General features: G+C 44.9%; 1 protein-coding gene across 1 annotated transcript in view; it reads left to right on the top strand.

Moving 5' to 3' along the window:
- Positions 1 to 19,734, top strand: part of piezo1 (piezo-type mechanosensitive ion channel component 1) — a 74,728-nt gene that overhangs the window by 27,927 nt on the left and 27,067 nt on the right. The window contains exons 3-5 of the mRNA XM_042330863.1: positions 11,798 to 11,920; positions 12,774 to 12,816; positions 13,123 to 13,279. Coding sequence (XP_042186797.1) covers positions 11,798 to 11,920; positions 12,774 to 12,816; positions 13,123 to 13,279 — 323 coding nt within the window. The remainder of the gene's footprint in view (positions 1 to 11,797; positions 11,921 to 12,773; positions 12,817 to 13,122; positions 13,280 to 19,734) is intronic.

Raw genomic sequence — 19,734 nt, 5'->3', positions numbered from 1 at the left:
TTGTGAGACTTTGCTGTAGAGCTCATCACTCCCCCTAACTGGGAGGGGGCCAGAGACAATTACTCAATGCCGACACTTCTTTCTAGCTCATTTACACGCTGAAGCTATGTGCTAAGCTATGCGCTTGGTGATCTCTGACTGTTTCATCCTAACATCGTTGGTGCCAACGTGGATAACAATATCTCTATACTCTCTACACTCACCAGTTTTAGCTTTAGCCAGCACCATCTTCAGATTAGCCTTAACGTCGGTAGCCCTGCCCCCTGGTAAACAGTGTATGATCGCTGGATGATTCGTTTTAAGTCTAATACTGCGGGTAATGGAGTCGCCAATGACTAGAGTTTTCAATTTGTCAGAGCTAATGGTGGGAGGCTTCGGCGTCTCAGACCCCGTAATGGGAGGAGTACAGACAAGAGAAGGCTCGGCCTCTGACTCTGACTCTGACTCGTTGCTTAATGGAGAAAACCGGTTGAAAGTTTCTGTCGGCTGAATAAGCGACACCGGTTGAGCATTCCTACAGCATTTCCCTCCAGAAACCGTGAAAAAGTTGTCCGGCTGCGGGGACCGTACGAGGGGATTTATACTAACGTTACTATCTGTACTTACTGGTGGCACAGACACTGTTTCATCCTTTCCTACACTGAAATTACCCTTGCCTAACGATTGCGTCTGAAGCTGGGCTTGCAGCACAGCTATCCTCGCCGTAAAGCGATCGTTCTCCTGTATATTATGAGTACAGCGACTGCAATTAGAAGGCATCATGTTAATGTTACTACTTAGCTTCGGCTGTTGGAGGTCATGTAGAACCATGTCCAGATAAAGCGTCCGGAGTGAAAAAAAAGTTGAGGGAAAAACCAAAATTATAAACGGTAATTAAAAAGTTAATTAAAGTTGTCAGGTAGCAAAGTAAGGTTGGCAACAAAACGCACAGCAACACGTAAACAAGTCTGCTATCCTCGCTGCTATCCTCGGTCGTTACTAGACTGTTGCTTTGCAACAACCACAGGCAACAACCACAGGCTAGCTAGCAAGCTTACATTAAATGTATGCAAGAACCGAGCGTTAGTGCCAGCCACTTCAGAGTGACTAACACATTATTTATTAATGTTGATCTGAATGTTGCCATTTATTGTGCACAAATGGAAAAATTGTCCCATGTTATTGTTGGTTTGCCCATGTTGTCGTTTGGTGGCTCCATGCTGCTGGGAATGGATGCCATTCTTTTAACTGCCGTTTTGTGTGACCTGAAATGTAAGACAATAGCGTTAGCTAATCAATTAAATCTATTTATAAAGCCCTGTTTACATCAGCCAATGTCACAGTCCTCTGCCAGTCCTCTTCTGGCTGTGCCGGGTGGAGATTATAACAGAACATGGCCAAGATGTTCAAACGTTCATATTTGACCAGCAGGGTCAGATAATAATAATCACAGTAGTTGTAGAGGGTGCAACAGGTCAGCACCTCAGGAGTCAATGTCAGTTGGCTTTTCATAGCCGATCATTCAGAGTTAGAGACAGCAGGTACGGTAGAGCGAGAGAGTCGAAAAACAGCAGGTCTGGGACAAGGTAGCATGTCCGGTGAACAGGTCAGGGTTCCATAGCCGCAGGCAGAACAGTTGAAACTGGAGCAGCAGCATGACCAGGTGGACTGAGGACAACAAGGAGGCATCAGGCCAGGTAGTCCTGAGGCATGGTCCTAGGGCTTAGGTCCTCCGAGAGAAGAGAAAAGAGAAAGAGAATTAGAGGGAGCATACTTAAATTCACACGACACTGGATAAGACATGAGAAATACTCCAGATATAACAGACTGACCCTTGCCCCCTGACACAAACTATTGCAGCATAGTTATAGTAATAGTTAGGCATACATAGCTATCAGTTATATTGTCAGGGTACATTAAAACCGAGCCAGTCACCTGCATTGCTTGCTGTTTGGGGTTTTAGGCTGGGTTTCTGTACAGCACTTTGTGACATCAGCTGATGTAAGAAGGGCTTTATAAAGAAATATTTATTGATTAGAATGATTTAGCTAGCTAACAGTTACATACCATATGTAGCCATTCACTGGTGGGCAGCTTTGTCATGCCCCTCTTCCCTCAACTTTTTAATTACGCCGACAGACAAATTGTTGCTCGTTGTGAATTCGGTGTCCTTCTGTACACTCCATGCCAAACTGAGAGGCGGGTCGTTGATATGTCGGTTCAAACCTGCATAGCTGCTCATCCCATATTCTTCGCCATTCATGTTTCTCACTGAACCATACAAGTCCCATAGAATGACGTTCAGCTCCGTTTTTGTTGTTTTCCCAAACTCACAATGTGTCCCTTTGTCTGCACACCAGTCAGTGAAGCAGGTAGGTGCCCACTTTGTTTCACAATATTATTTTCGTTTTTTCTCAAATGAATCTAAACGCTTATTTTCTACATCGGCATGTCGAACTACTGTTGATGTAGCCATTTTATCGAGGTGAAAAGGCGCAATAATATAAAGGGGGAAAGGCTAAACATCATAGTCATGGTATACGGTGTCACATACACACGGCTGAATGCTGCTTTAGCCAATCAGTATCCCGTATCCAAACTACCCGGTTTGTAATCTCAATTAGACAGCTGGAGGAGATATTTGTGGGTGTTATGCAATATTAAGCCATGGATTAGATTCAGGTGTGTGGCTTTGTCCTCTCTCATTTCCTCTGTGGAGGCTGGCAGCTGTGTGCCCGCTGGGCTGGGCGGTGTCGGGATGATGCCAGGTTAGCCAGGCAGGTAGACGGGCACTTACAGAGGGCTTTACATCCAGCTTTGTATGGGTCTTGAGTGAGAGCCTGGGGCCTGCCAAAACACACAGCAGGTGACTAAAACCAGCTCCCTTTTGATATTGCCCAAATGATGCACTTCCGCTGAATGGAGGTGTTGAATTTTATGAATATTTCATGTCAAATGTATGGACTGACAAACGGACAAACTGACAGTCTTTAAAAGGCATTCAGCAGCTGCCAGTCCTCAACTGGCAGATTCATTAAATAGTACCCGCAAAACACCAGTCTCAACGTCAACAGTAAAGAGGCGACTCCGGGATGCTGGTCTACGAGGCAGGGTTCTTCTGTCCAGAGTCTGTGTTCTTTTGCCCATCTTAATCTTTTATTTTTATTGGCCAGTCTGAGATATGGCTTTTTCTTTGCAACTCTGCCTACAAGGCCAGCATCCCGGAGTCACCTCTTCACTGTTGACGTTGAGACTGGTGTTTTGCGGGTACTATTTAATGAAGCTGCCAGTTGAGGACTTGTGAGGCGTATGTTTCTCAAACTAGACACTCTAATGTACTTATCCTCTTGCTCAGTTGTGCACCAGGGCCTCCCACTCCTATTTATATTCTGGTTAGAGCCAGTTTGCGCTGTTCTGTGAAGGGAGTAGTACACATGGAATAGCCTTCATTTCTCAGAACAAGAAAAGACTGATGAGTTTCAGGAGAAAGTTCTTTGTTTCTGGCCATTTTAAGCCTGTAATCGAACCCACAAATGCTGATGCTCCAGATACTCAACTAGTCTAAAGAAAGCTAGTTTTATTGCTTCTTTAATCAGAACAACAGTTTTCGGCTGTGCTAGCATAATTGCAAAAGGGTTTTCTAATTAGCCTTTTAAAATGATAAACTTGGATTAGCTAATACAACGTGCCATTGGAACACAGGAGGTTGCTTTTTTTTTCAAAAACAAGGACATTTCTAAGTGACCCCAAACTTTTGAACGGTAGTGTATCTTATAACTGCCTCGAGCTTAGTTTGACTGTCATACCCATCAGAACCCCAAATATAAGCTTTTTTACTCCAATGTTTGGAAACAAAGTCAATGTAAACAAGCATGGTTAAAATATTTTTTTATCTCATAGATGGTCAGGTCAGTCCTGGCATCCATAACTCTGTCTATTCATTTGAAAGTGGTTTCTATTTCTCAAGCACAATCCCTCAGCTGTTTACCAAAACAAGTGGTGGGGTACCCGCTTTGTCATATTTTGAACTCCGGATTACCCCTTTAAAGATTGATTGAATTTGGGCCTTTTGACTATAACACACAGGGCCACCCAAGCTCTAGTTCTATTTCCTGGTTACTTTTATGTGTACAAATGTGTGGTCTGGTTAGGAATAAAATCTCATTTGCAGAGAAATAGCTCTGATATTAATGTGGGAAGTGAAAAACCTTAATGGTCAGTAATCTGCGATGGCAACGAGACAGGAATTCATCTGAAAAGTACAGAAACCTATTATTCTTGACTCTGCTCTGGAAGCCGAACTTCATTACCGCAATAGACTCAGAGTTTTTCCATCTCTACCTTCTCATGATTTGATGGTACGGTATTTTCCCTCAGCCTTCCCTCGATATAAAGTTCAGATTTCACCGTATTTAGTTGCAGTCTGTGTTAATCTCCTGCGGACATGATAAAAACACAGCAGATGTTGTTTTTCAGAACTGTACAAAGAAACATTCTGTCAGCAGCACAAACCTACGGCTCAACGACGTCCTTATTCTATAGTAAAGAGGGTGTACAGAAGTATAGAGCTAACCTCATGACAGCTCTATTCTTTTTTTGCCGACGCTGCTCTTGCTCAGCAAAACCCAAGTGGTTTCATTGATTTACTCTACATAAATATTGCTCTATTTTAGACAGGCAAATCTCCTGGTGTGCTCTTAAAACCTCTATAGGATCGGTGGGTCCCCCGCGGGACGGTTGAGCTAACGTAGGCTAATGTGATTAGCATGAGGCTCTTAATCAAATAGCAATAAACAGTGGATATGATTTCAGGTCTGGAAAATCCGCTCTTTCCACATCCTGCCCCTATCCTCCACCCACATCCCTGTCTGTGGTAGCAGTTTAATGGTCTATGGTGGCTGTAGAGCGAACAATAGAAATGGGACTAATTTTTAACAGCACAGATAAGCACACACACCCTGCACCCAGCCTTAACCCCCAGAGGCTTGTTTATCCAACATATCAACTGGCTCACGCTCCTGAGAGCCAATGGGCATTATCAGTTCCTGTACTGGTCTACAGTGAACCAGACCCCGTTCCTGCCACCTCTGGGAAAATATACACAGAACCGGAAGCACGCTTATTATAGATAATTAAAACAGTTGAATTCTCCCATTCTCTCTCTTTTGTTCTTTTTTTCCCCCATCGATGAAAGGATGGGAGATTATATCAACAAGCTGCGTTTAATACTATTCTGTCTCTGTGCTGTTTAGGGTCAATAACCCATGTTTCTTTTAGAGGGGAAAAGGAGGGAAATCTGAGCATGATAAACTGTGCGGGGTCACATGACTGTTCCAGGGGGAACTGAATATGTGTAAATGGTGAGAGGTTTATTTCAGTGGAACTCGCTGGTGGAGATGATTCCCTGTAGGAAAATCCCAGAGTCTGCCAGCCTCTATAAAATAAAGCCTGACAGAGAATAGGATTAACGGTTTTAATGAAAACCATATTGAATCGTTCCCTGCCTCCAATTATCAGCACATTTCTTGGTCCGGGCCGCCATGGGAGGACCAGATGCATTTAAGAAAGGGGGCAGATGGATGAACCAGGAGGATTCTGGAGACGTCAAGCAGAAACGACCCCTTCGCCTCACCTCCACGTGCTCCTCCTTTCCGGGGAATGTGGATGTGTGAATGTGGTGGAGCATGGGGGCATGTTAGGGTTGAGACTAGCCATGGTCACAATTTCCTCTGTGGTTAAAGGAGCCGTCTTATGTCATACTGCCCTGAGAGCTGACCTGGTTACAGACGCTCTGGCCTGTCTAGAAGGAAACTATGACTGTTACCGGGGACTGAGAGGAAGCTTATTCCATATGCGTTACAATTAATACAGGCTACCACATGCATGTGCGCTCTTGCTTTCCCCGTTTGTGTAATTGAATCGATCCCATATTGTTGTCATTCATTCATTAACGTAAGCTAAGACTCAATTAAGTGGATCTCACCAACTGTATTGCCCATAAGGGATGGTATCATTGGATTCATTGAGGCCACTGACAGAGAGGACCGTGATAAGCCTTAATAGTCCCTTTCAGCTCCTCCGCAGCCCAAATACACATCACCTGATACACCGTGTTTGACATTCCCTTCAAAAGACTATTTTCCATTGCTTGCTCCCTATTATCTAAATCCCCCGTATTGTACAATCTGGACACACTGTCGTTTCCCCAGAGCTGATAAAAAAGGACAAATATTGAACACCTGTCTGGAGCCTGCTGGGTTACACTGTTCCCAACATAGGAAAAAGATGGGGGATTTATTCACTGGTATTCAGGTCTGACGCTCGCAGGTTGTTGCGTCAAATCTCCTCCCCTGTGTATTTTATTCACACCTGCTGGGGCTTTACAACGTCCCTTCCTGAAGCACTGCTGTCTAGACATCGCCCATATCCACAGCTTTCATGTCGCCGGGGTAACAGCAGTTTGAGACATGGAGGGTTGAATGTCCCCTCTGGTTTTTGTTTTGTGTGTCATTTGTTGAGGAAGGCGTCATGTGGCTTTCAAAGGCCCAAAAGTCCAACTGTCACAGACTGTCATGCTGATAAATGAGGGCTTGTGAGGGAAATGCACACCAGGCCAGGCCTCCCTAAATGAGTACTCAAAGCCGACCACAGCTTAAACTGGGCAGAGAAAAAACTTAGGGAAGGGCCGTAAATGCCGTTGACAACTAGTTTGCAGGTGATTTCAGATGATTTCTGTTCCAATTCTGATATATTGGACCGGACAGCTGTCTGTTCTCAGATACAGATGACTATTTGTCATTTTCCCCTATGGAGAAATGAGGCAGGTTTAGCCATTGAAAATAGAGTCCAGCATTTTGAATAATGAGAGAGATCTAGCATCAGTATGTAAGGTATCTGTCCACTGCCACATGGGACAAAATGATCTACTGCTAGTGTGCACTGAAAAGAGACTGCATATTTCATCACAAACCATGTCAACCTGTAAATCCTTTTAATAATGAAAACAAATTACAACACTATCTTCATTAATTGGCATGTAAAGTACACCTACAAACATATTGGCTATATTATGGATATTTGCCCAGCTTTGACCCTTCCTTTCCTTTACCGGCTAGGCAGTGGAGGCTGCTGAGGGGAGGACGGCTCATAATAATGACTGGAATGGAATGGTATCAAATGGTTTTCATCTGTTTAATACTATTCCATTCACTTCATTCCAGCCATTACACTCGATTCAAGACATTATTATGAGCCGTCCTCCCCTCAGCAGCCTCTGCTGCTGGGAGTTATGTGGGAGGCAGGGTTGCGGTCAATTCCATTTCAATTCCAGTTGTCTTTAATGCTTTTCAATGAGGAACATTTGGAATTGAAATGGAATTGACCCCAACCATGGTGGGAGGAGTGAGGGCCGGTGGACCCCTGTTTGGTTATTTCTCCTGGTTTGATTAGTGCCCTGAGAGTGAGAGGCCATGGGGCCAGAGATGAGCTTTTCCCAGAGGCAGACCTGCTATGTGCCCTCCGCTCCTCTGCCCCCGACAGGAACTGGGATTCCACACACCACTGTTATTTCAGCAGTCTTCTTACGCAAACGGCAGCTTTTCTCACACCAACGCAGCACTGCGACAGGACAGGATGCCAGAGAACAGCCCAGATAAGCATAGGCAGCAGGACATGGTGTAAGATCCAAACACGTAATGCAACCAACAAAACAGAAATGTCGGTGTTGTCAGTCATTTTTGTTTACTATCGGGTAGCTGTTTCTTCGGGTAGCTGATTATTGTTGCTGATTGGCAGAGGTTTTTAAACAAATGTAGCTTAGTGTAATGAGTTTACACACATAGAACATGTGAATGAGATCCCTCTAGTAAGCAGATCAACTAGCAGGGGGAGTGTGTTGTCTCACTCTAATATTTTAGCAGTACAGTACGGGTGGTGTAGGCCAGAGATGCAGTGTGTACCGTACGGGTGGTGTAGGCCAGAGATGCAGTGTGTGTGTTTCCAGTCAGTGGATGGTGTTAGGAATTGAAAACCGGTCAAGGTGTGGAGAAATGCACGAAGCAAAATACAAGGCGAACAACTTCTATGTTTAAAGGTTTAATAGACAGACAACCGGACGGACAGACAGAGACAAATAGACATGCATAGATATAGGAAGTCATTACTTTGAGAGTTTCACAGCAAATCTCTCCCCCTCCAGAGGGGAGGGCAGACCTAAATACTCTTGCCTTATCTCTGCGTTGTTTCACCCTTCCGTGCCTGGTGCCAAAGCATTAAATCAAGGCTGAGACCTTGGGGTTGAATAGACTATACATTTGAAACGTCTTAATCGCTTAAGGACACCTATGGCTGATTTTATGGCTCAAGGGCCCAGATAGCAGTTACTTAGTCCTGCTTTACAGTGACCTCTAGCATTAGAGAGGGTACCTAAAGACCAAATTCCATTAGGGAATAATCATCAGAAAAGAACAGGCCCACAGTGCCCTCATTTAAACCACAACGCCCTCTGTACCCTGAACTGTTGTGTCCGGAGGCTGGCCCCGCAGACTTCTCTACACAACAGCCCTGTTTACACTGGCCATCTAAACCAGCTTTTTACGATGTGCTGGAAAAAAATAAGCCATTATGTCTGAGGTCCTCTTTTTTGAAATCTCCCCCTTTTACAAATTAGGTCAATGCAATTAAAGAAAATACATCGTTTTTTTGTGTGAATTAAAACAAACACAGCACAGTATTACTCAGAGTACCTGGCAGGAGTCGGCTCATTTCTCAGGGATGAAACTTAATTAGGTTCTGTTTTTCTACTTGTAACTATTATTCCCATCTCCCTTCAGTCTAAATTGTGTACAGGAATAAATAAACCCAACAGCTGCAGGATAACCTCCAGACCAAACTGTGAAAGTTGTGTGGCTGTTTAGCGGCCTGAGAATTAAACATAATACCCTGCTCTTTTAACATGCACAGTTATTCTTTCCACTCTAACCCAGGCCCAGGAACCCTGCTGCACCCCTCCATGTTAGGTGCACTACAGTCACAAGACTTGTTAGAACAATGTTCAGAGTTACTCTCGTAAATGTTAGAATTCCTCCAAATGACACTGTTTCATGGAAAATCCAGTAATGTCACCCCAGATTGCAGGTTTTAGTTGAGGTTATGACGCATACAGCACCAGGGCGAGTGGGGAAGGAGGGCGCCCGCTGAAACCGTTTTAAAAAAAGAAGTCACCAGAGCAAATTTCTGCCTGTCTCTGAAAATATTAACTAGAAAAGGCGAACATGGCCTAGAAAAGGTCCTGCAATTCACTGAGTTTGGGTTTGATCTCCCTGTAGTGAACTACACTACCCAGTGGCCTCTGCTCACCTCTGACTTTCACCTAGAACGCTGCTGCCCCCACTCAGATCCAAAACCAGACCTTCTCAGATAGTTCACTATCTGATGAGACATGATGAGGCCCTGATTACAATGGCTGTCACGTCATGCTCCCGAGTGGCGCAGCGGTCTAAGGCAATGCATCTTAGTGCAAGAGGTGACACTACAGTCCCTGGTTTGAATCCAGGCTGAAACACATCCGGCCGTGATTGGGAGTCCCATAGGGAAGCACACAATTGGCCCAGCGTCACCTGGATTTGGCCGGTGTAGGCCTTCATTGTAAATAAGAATTTGTTCTTAACTGACTTGCCTAGTTAAATAAAGGTTATATAAATAAAATACATTTTAAAAATCCCTGGTGTGAAGGTGGATGTGATTTTAATATAATGTTTGTGTTATGTGTTGGTAGTACTTTAGGCATAGCGATTGCAGGTCTCAGATGTCGTTTCCACATTGGTGGCTGTGCTGGTCTCTCCTCAGAGAGATCGCCATTATATCAAACCTGATCTGGAAAGAACATTACATACCATGCTCTGGTTCCCTGTGAGGAGCTGTCTCCCTCTGGCCTTGTATTAAGATACTGGAATGCACCTCCACATTCCATTCCTACTTTATCTCTTGGAAGAGGAAACGATCCCAAAACTTCGATTACGGCGCAGATTACTTAGTGTTGTGCAATGACAGTGTAAATACAGGTAGGTGGGTCTAGGCGTGCATATTATAGCCTTCAACTATACTGTGACACAGGACACATGCTGGTGATTAGCAAGGCTGTTACAGAATTTGTTTTGGAGTTGAGTTTTAAAGAGACTGTCCATGTAATGGCAATGACATCATGATTTTCCAGTAGCAGGGGTAGAGAGCCAGGGGATTGAAGAGAGGGAAGATGGTGCAGTGAACTTAACTTAAACACACGCACACACACACACACACACACACACACACACACACACACACACACACACACACACACACATACACACACACACGCACACACTTGGGGACAGATGAGCTTATGTGCAGGGGTTTGGGTTGCAGCGGTTGAGTAAAGCTGTCTGCAGTAAGTCAGGATGACCTCGTCCTCAACAGGTGGTCTTGGTTGTGTACAACGCCTCCCATATTATTTACTCCTCTCTTGGACGGGTCCCTTCTTTTCCAAAACACACACTGAGATGTTATTAGCATGTGTGGTTACAGTAGGCAGGCTGTGTGTGTGACATTTGATCAGCTCTGTCACGTCTCTCTCTTTTTCTTTCCATCTCATACATGGAAAGATAAACATGTCTAACACAGAGAGTGGCTGTGATGGATCTTGATCCAGCACAATTGGAAAGAGGGGGGGACAATCTTAACCTTTTCACAAAGTTCACATCACTGAGTGGTGCGCGTGAAATCAAACGTGAATGGTTGACAATGCGTGAAATGATTTAAAAGGATGAGGCTCAGAAAGCAGGTTCATGAATAATACTCTCTCACTGCTCTGGTGTGCTACCTCTAGCTAGCAATGCCACGTTGAATATTATTTCATCTTCAGGTCTAGTATTAGTCATAAATGTAAATTGATGTTCGTGGAATAAACTTAAATCTGGGATCAGGGATAGGCCTGTAAATGCAGTACCTAGCCTCCTGTCTGCTGTAATTGAGGGGGTGGTAGAGCAGCACTGAGCCGTTAAACTGCCCTTCACCCTGCAGGCCACAGAGAAAAACAGCCCTATAAAACACAATCAAAGCCCTAAGCGCGTCCCTTAACACTGACTTGTAGCTGCTAATTTTCTTGAGCCAGTCAACGCCTGTAAAGGAAAATCCCCCAGGATTCCACAGGGACCTGCAGCGTTCGTTCACTACACTGGGAGTTTGTGCCTGTCTTAACTGTGGCCTGTTTTACACCAGCGATGGGAGCTGACAGCTTTATTTGGAGACCAATCAAAGCTGCCTCACACAAACCTTTGGCGAGGAGGGGATTCAGGGCTAGAGCGGGCAGGGGGGCATTTTATGGTCAGCAGCACAGTTCGGCACGGACAGTACCTCCATGCCATCCACAGGCTTGATAATAGTCCAATGTTCCCATTTTGTTTAAAAACGGGCAATTAACTGTTACAAGCAATTCCTGCTTAGACTATAAATGTACTGCTGTGATTACTAGTGCCTCCATGGTCTCAGTATGTGTTCTGACTGGTGGAAAATGAAGCATCATTTGAAGGTGGGATGATGTTGAGGATGTTTAGTTCAGTCAGATCAGGACAGGTCCTTGGAAAACACTTCAACCCACACCCTCTATAATGACCCGCTGTCCTGTTCATGCTCAGTTAGTACTGTGCACCCTGCTATTTCCTGAACCTATTTAACCTGAGGGATGGGAGGAACTGATTGTTATGTTATCCTCCCTTTCATATTCTACATGGTCCCCCTCCCCCATTCCCCTCCTCTAACTCCATCTCTCTCTTTTCTCCAGGACATACTGGACGCTTCATCAAGGCTCTGTTCTGCACCAGTCTCCTCTTCCTGCTAGCCCATGTCTCCTTCCAGATCTGCCTGTACACTATCCCTGACCTGGACCATGCGCTGGGAAACAACTGTGAGTTAATATAGACGTCTTTGACACAGGCCGTTCCATTGCCATGTTTTCAGTCCGCATATCTAAACAATGGCCCGTGCCATACATAAGGGGCTTGTTTAGGTTCAATCAATCACTTAGACCTTGTGTCAAACTCATCCCACGGAGGGCCGAGTGTCTGCGGGTTTTCGCTCCTCCCTTGCACTTGACTGATGAAGTAAGGCCAGTGATTAGTAAGGAACTCCCCTCACCTGTTTGTCTAGGTCTTAAAAACAACAAAAAAACAGCAGTCACTAGGCCCGCCTTGGAATGAGTTTGACACCCCTGACTTAGTCGAAAGAAACTCCATGAAATCATAGCCTCCACCTCTGATTTATTTTGACATATTAAGTCCAGCTCTCTTCACGCTCAGTCGACTGCTCTGTCATTAGCCACCAGCGTGGAATGCTATAAGGGATGCTTGTGAAGGCTCCATGCTTACAACCGTCCGACTGTAGAATATGTGGATTTTGTTTTGTGGTCTGCGCTTATTTTGGCCAACCCAAATAAATGTGTCCTCAAGGAGCTTTAATAGCTAAAGCAGTGTTCTTTGATGTCATATTATTTGCTTCTCTGTGAGCTAGTCCACCATGCTGCCTCCAGCTTCAGTCTGCCCATGCCTCACAAACCCGTTCAAATACCGACACGGTGGCTTACTCCCAGAGATACTGGGGGCTCATGGGAACATCTATGGTAGCTGTACGCTATGTTGTAGTTTTTCTGTAGAGTCTTTGCCTTGTATGACATCCCCCCCCCCCTCCCTAAACAACATTCCGTGGCAGAGACAGAGTGGCCTGGGGAGAGCTGGTAGTCCTAACACTCTCTGTCTTTACAGGTAGTTTGTGGGAGACGCTAGCGAGGCACGTCGGTGTATCCAGGTATGTGAGGAATATTTGGAAACAGCACATTGGGTCTGTGTATCTTGTCACTGAGGATCATGCCTCCCTGAACTGTGTGTGGAGATCATTTACTGTTATTTGCAGAATTTAGCCAATGTTCACTCTTACATCTCTTTTTGTTCTTTCTGTTTGTTCTTTGATCTTATGACTCACTGGTTGTGGTACATGTTATTGTTCATGTACCCTCTTTACTGTCTTTGTGTAAGTGTGTGAGAATGTACACTTTGTAGTTCCTCGTTAGGTCTTTGATGACCTTTGACCTCTGCATGTGTCTCTTTCTTCTAGGCTGCCCCTGGATGACCCGTGGGGTGTGGTGCGTCTGCTGAGTCCTGACCTGGGGGTGTTTGTGATCTCCCTGGTTACCCTGGTGGTGTGTAACCGGCTGGTCAAGAAGAGAGATGACATCACCTTCCTGTCCGTAGCCTCAGACTCAATACAGGGGGTGAGTGGTTATCTACTCTATAGACACAGACTGGGCCTCACCGCTATGTTGCTAATAATATGGGACATATGTGGGACATGCACACCCCCACACATTTCTCATGCAAGTGCTAGGTAAAATACCCCAGGAACACTTATATCCAGTGCTACATTTCTCTCCATTTTGGACTGATTTGTTCCGCAACCTATTTGGCTAGATCTGGTATCTTTCGTGTCATGAAAAATAATTGTCACTTTTTGCAATATAAAAATTTGAATAAAAGCCATTAAAGTTCATTCGAATTGCTTATTTGTTTATTCTCCTGTGCCCAGATAAAATGTGAAAAAGTAGAATAAGAGTTGATTTGGGTTGGGCCGGGCCGGGTTTATGGTTTGCGCAACACCGTAACCTATGTTTGAGACCAACGCATGGCCGTGGCTGTGTGAGAAGTGCGCCAGTATCTCTCACATAACTAGAATGAGATTCACTTTCCATGATCCCTCTCTGCTCTGATAGGCATGAACCTGCAACTGTCATCTCTCCAGCGTTGCACTTCATGCATTTCCTTATTTAAAATATATATATATTTCACCTTTTTTTAACCAGGTAGGCAAGTTGAGAACAAGTTCTCATTTGCAATTGCGACCTGGCCAAGATAAAGCAAAGCAGTGTGACACAAACAACAACACAGAGTTACACATGGAATAAACAAACATACAGCCAATAATACAATATAAAAAAAGAAAGTCTATATACATTGTGTGCAAATGGAGGAGGTAAGGCAAGAAATAGGCCATAGTAGCGAAGTAATTACAATTTAGCAGATTAGCACTGGAGTGATAAATGAGCAGATGATGATGTGCAAGTAGAGATACTGGTGTGCAAAAGAGCAGAAAAGTAAATAAAAACAATATGGGGATGAGGTAGGTAGATTGGGTGGACTATTTACAGATGGACTATGTACAGCTGCAGCAATCGGTTAGCTACTCAGATAGCTGATGTTTAAAGTTAGTGAGGGAAATATAAGTCTCCAGCTTCAGTGATTTTTGCAATTCGTTCCAGTCACTGGCAGCAGAGAACTGGAAGGTAAGGCGGCCAAAGGAGGTGTTGGCTTTGGGGATGACCAGTGAGATATACCTGCTGGAGCGCGTGCTACGGGTGGGTGTTGTTATCGTGACCAGTGAGCTTAGATAAGGCGGAGCTTTACCTAGCATAGATTTATAGATGACCTGGAGCCAGTGGGTCTGGCGACGAATATGTAGCGAGGGCCAGACGACTAGAGCATACAGGTCGCAGTGGTGTGTGCTATAAGGGGCTTTGGTGACAAAACGGATGGCACTGTGATAGACTGCATCCAGTTTGCTGAGTAGAGTATTGGAAGATATTTTGTAGATGACATCGCCAAATTCGAGGATAGGTAGGATAGTCAGTTTTACTAGGGTAAGTTTGGCAGCGTAAGTGAAGGAGGCTTTGTTGTGAAATAGAAAGCCGATTCTAGATTTGATTTTGGATTGGAGATGCTTAATATGAGTCTGGAAGGAGAGTTTACAGTCTAGCCAGACACCTAGGTATTTATAGTTGTCCACATATTCTAGATCAGAACCATCCTGGGTAGTGATGCTAGTCGGGCAGGCGGGTGCCGGCAGCGAATGGTTGAAAAGCATGCAGTCGGGAACGCGCGGCAAATATGTCAGTGAAAAAACAGCATGCAGATTAAACAGGTCTTTTGCAATATTTCAAGTACAATCGAGGGAAAATACAGGTTGGAAAGCAACTGCCTCCTGCTGAGAAGAGAACACTCTATGCTGTAGTCTACCAAAAGATTTGATCAACTTCCAAATATTGTTTTACAAAAGAGAAAGAGATGCTTTGAGTTCCACATCATTGGGTGAGTCAGTGAAAGTGGGAACCATTTTAAGGACTATAATTTCCTCCTCGATCTGTCTCCACACCTAGACCTAGGCTATTGCTGGATTCAAGACAAGGTCGTTTTTATTTATCTCAGTTTGTCCGTATCAAAGTAGCCAGCCATTTCGATCATTTGTGCAGTATTAAAAAATATTCTGCCAAAGTCTCCAGTCATGTAAAATGACGTAGAATTGCATGAAATGCGTTTATAAAAGTCCCCCAAAAATGTCCCATGTGTGCAACTTCTGTAAATGCCTCTACTCTACTGCTCGATGCCACTATGCAAATGCGATGATATGCATGCAATGCTTTATTATAAGTGTGATTTTTTAAAATACGTTCCGGTATCTCGTCACACCCCTCTCGCGCTCACTTTTTGGTCCGGCACCTCCCGATTTACAAATTAAAGCACTCCTTATATGGTAATACTCCGAGCCATATATAGAGTAGTGGCAATGGTCTTGTGCTGCGAATCAGTGAGTCACAAATAATAGGCAGTGTTCCTGGCTTCCACCACTCAGGAAATGGAAGTGGTTGAGTCACTGCTGCATGGGCTGCTATATATAATGGAACTTTAGAACAGTACATTCTAATGGAACGTTATGGCACCCAATGTCTTGTCTCTGATTATAGAGGAGGGTTATGGCTGAGGTCAGTGCTGGAATGAATGTCTGAGCTGGGCTGGCCATGTCCGCGCTTGCCTCAAGCCCTTCCACACTGTTCATATTAATTTCATGTTTTGTGCACAACCGTTTCTTAAATGAAAGAATTCTTGAGTAACAAACAAATTTGTGTATAATTACTTCCCTTTAAACATATTTCAAAATTGCAGATTATATAGGACATCACATTCAGAATATTCACAGAAGACGCACAGCGGTATGCTGATAGCACTGTTGCGCAATCACTGCTGGTAAGAGAGAGATTATTATTCTCTGTATCTTGTGGTGAAACAGTGTTGTGGTATGCTACAGTAGTTTAGTGTTACTGCTCTCTGGTGTGTTAGTGTTTGTTGTGGTGTTACTGGAGCAGAGAGAGACACAGGGAGTTAATGGGGAGTTTCCCTCAGACCTGGTGCTGGTGACAGAGGTAGGTATTGTTCCACCAGCTGACTTGGTTTCCTGCTCTGCTCCACAGTGTGGGAGGCTAGCCCATCCTCAGCCTGCCTGGGAAAGAGAGGTGCTCCCCAGACGTAATGCTGCCTCCAACGCATGGGCCTCACTCTCTCTCTCTCTCTCTCTCTCTCTCTCTCTCTCTCTCTCACACACACACACACTCACTGACGTTTCGCCAGTCTATTAGTGGAAGCTTTTCTCTTCCATTTTCATTGTCGCCAACAGTCTCGGCTGCTCTTCACTCTCCAGACTACATTCTACTCTCAATCTAGTTTTTTTCTCTCTCTCTTATCGTTCTTTCTGTTGCCTTGTGCCATCCGAACACACTCCCTGTACAGCTGCCCGGAGCAACAGTTTTCTACTCCTGTCGTAGCCAGGGCAACCATCCAAACAAACACAGCCTGCCCCAATCTGTGTCAGAAAATGAAAAAAGGGCCATGACTCGATCAATGATCAAACGCAACCAAACTGCTGTTGAGCCTCTTGTCCACTCTCTATTACATTGCTTCAGAAGTGCTGTGCTGATTGAGGGAGCACTCTGAAGATTGATTGCCATGTGTTGACTGGGTGACAGGGGTTGCCCCTCTGCTCTGCTCAGACAATACGTCGTTCAGACAGACGACCACTAGAGCCCTGCCATCGGGTGCACTGCAGTTCTCCCTGGCTGTGCAGTACACTCAACACCAGTTGAGCAGCGCTCTCTTCTCCCACGCGCCCACTTTCAGACCTGCACACACATCAAAAACAACATTCTCACAACATCTCTGTGATGTTGCTGTAACGTTCCAACCGCAACATTCTGCGTCTGTTCCTGTGTTTGGGAACGAGCGGCTGCCTCCAGCCAGAGAGGCTTAGACAATGGTCTTTAATGTGGCCGGGAAACGGGAGACTGTGTTTGTGAAGTGGGCAGTTTAGTCACATCCTTTAACACATACAGTATACCTCACCCCACCCTCTCATCATACGCCGTTCACTCTCCCTCTGGCTCCCATGGTTTCACTCAGAACTACATCTAAGGGAGGCCAGGGGAGTCAGCAGTGGTTTGTCAGTAACATAAACATTCCTGTCTTATTTTGTAGAGGAGGATTAGTCTTCATGAAAACTCCATGTGCAGCTCCAGAAACAGAATCACATTTGGTTGTGCACGTGGCTAACCCATGACCCTGTCCCCCCTGTTGATCCAGGGTGTATGGGAGGGATGTCGTGCGGGTGACAGGTTGTGCATGTGTATGAGGGATGGCGTAGTTAAGGGATGATGTACTGTATGTGTGAGGAATGCCACCCCTCTTAGCCCACCCTAAGCAGGATTCCTCAGTGATGAGACTCCCGTGGTCAGCGGTTGACTTCACACGCTGGGGGTGTCAACGACTCCCCTGGAACAGGTCACACTGAGAGGAGGCTGGAGTCATGAAGGCCAGGCAGTCATCAGAGCAGCAGTTGAGACCGCAGAGGAGCCACTGGACAGTCAGGAGAAGAGAGGGGACATGATGGAGGGAAATAGGGAGGTATGTGAGGGAAAGAGAGGGAGAGTATAACAGACGGAGAGGGTGTATTAGGGAGATGGAGCGTGATGAGAGTGATGTTGATGATGATCTCTTGGGAGGAATCCTAGATGAAGGAATGTTCTGGGTGCTTGACCGTTCTGCCTCCTAGCAATACTTCTCTCACAAGTCCTCATTAGAAGGTTAGAGAGGCGCCTGAAAGAAGGGAATAGTTAGTGAGAGGCAAGCATCTGTCTAGAGATACTTCTGGTCATAGGATGAGATAAGAAAAGCGGTATTAATGAAACATGAGGGAGAGTGGGGAGAGAGAGGCCTACTTTCCTTGTGTCTGTCTTTTGATCATTCTACCACTGAACAGTCAGCAGCACACAGACTAACCCAAACGCTCTAGGTTAAACAGAAGACTACAGGGACTCCGGGTAGTTGGAATCCCACACACACAGACACACACACCACACACTCTGCCTCTTATACAGTATTCCATCATCGAGAATAATGTTGCTGATGCTTACGATAATGCATTTTTGGTAATGGAAAGTTGTAGATAGCTATCTAGTGTACTATCTAGAACCTTAAACAGTTCTTCAGCTGTCCCCATAGGAGAAACCTTAGTAGAACCCTTTTTGGTTCCACATTAAACCCTTTCCAAAAATGGTTCTATGTGGAACCAAAAATGTTTCTCCTCTGCGTACAGCCGAATAACCCTTTTTCTAAGAGTGTATGGGCACACTGGGTAACTAGTAGTTGAGATGTGTTTTGGTGCAGGTGTTTGTCAGGGAGTTTCCCCTTTTCTTTATTCCACACATCAATAGTTATCTTCCTCTTGCCAGACTCAAACAGACACATAAAACAGCATTATAAACTCTCTCCCACTGCTTGTTATTCTATTCGGGAGTGTAACGGGGTGAGACGGCCAGGCGGTGGCTGGTTGTCTCATGCCAGCCAAGTTAACCAGTGAGAACCTTAGATAGCAGCATTTAATGAAACCAAACACAACAACCCAGCACAGAGTCTAAGAGGGATAATTAAAAATTGTATTAGGACTTTACATTTAATTCATTCATTAATTCATTCATTAATTCATTCGGCTTCTCCAACAGTCTTGAAGGAGTTCCCACATATGTTGAGCACTTGTTGGCTGCTTTTCCTTCACTCTGCAGTTTGACTCCTCCCAAACCATCTCAATTTGGTTGAGGTCGGAGGATTGCGGAGGCCAGGTCATCTGATGCAGCACTCCATCACTCTCCTTCTTGGTAAAATAGCCCTTACACAGCCTGGAGGTGTGTTGTGTCATTGTCTTGTTAAAAAACAAATGATAGTCACACTAAGCCCAAACCAGATGGGATGGCGTATCGCTGCAGAATGCTGTGGTAGCCATGCTGGTTAAGTGTGCCTTGAAATCTAAATAAATCACAGACAGTGACACCAGAAAAACACTCCTACACCACAACACCTCCTCCTCCATGCTTCACGGTGGGAAATACACATGCGAGATCATCCATTCACCCACACTGCATCTCACAAAGACACGGCAGTTGGAACCAAAAATCTCCAATTTGGACTCCAGACCAAAGGACAAATTTCCACCGGTCTAATGTCCTTGCTCATGCTTCTTGGCCCAAGCAAGCCTCTTCTTCTTATTGGTGTCCTTTAGTAGTGGTTTCTTTGCAGCAATTCATCCATGAAGGCCTTATTCACACAGTCTCCTCTGAACAGTTGATCTTGCGATGTGTCTGTTACTTGAACTCTGTGAAGCATTTATTTGGGCTACAACTTCTGAGGCTGGTAACTCTAATGAACTTATCCTCTGCAGCAGAGGTAACTCTGGGTCTTCCTTTCCTGTGGCGGTCCTCATGAGAGCCAGTTTCATCATAGCGCTTGATGGGTTTTTGCGACTGCACTTGAAGAAACTTTCAAAGTTCTTGAAATGTTTTGTATTGACTGACCTTCA

The sequence above is a fragment of the Oncorhynchus tshawytscha genome, linkage group LG12, assembly GCF_018296145.1.
Source record: "Oncorhynchus tshawytscha isolate Ot180627B linkage group LG12, Otsh_v2.0, whole genome shotgun sequence".
Lineage (NCBI taxonomy): Eukaryota > Metazoa > Chordata > Actinopteri > Salmoniformes > Salmonidae > Oncorhynchus > Oncorhynchus tshawytscha.
The sequence above is the reverse complement of the archived record's forward strand: the minus strand, read 5'-3'. Positions and strand labels throughout refer to the sequence as shown.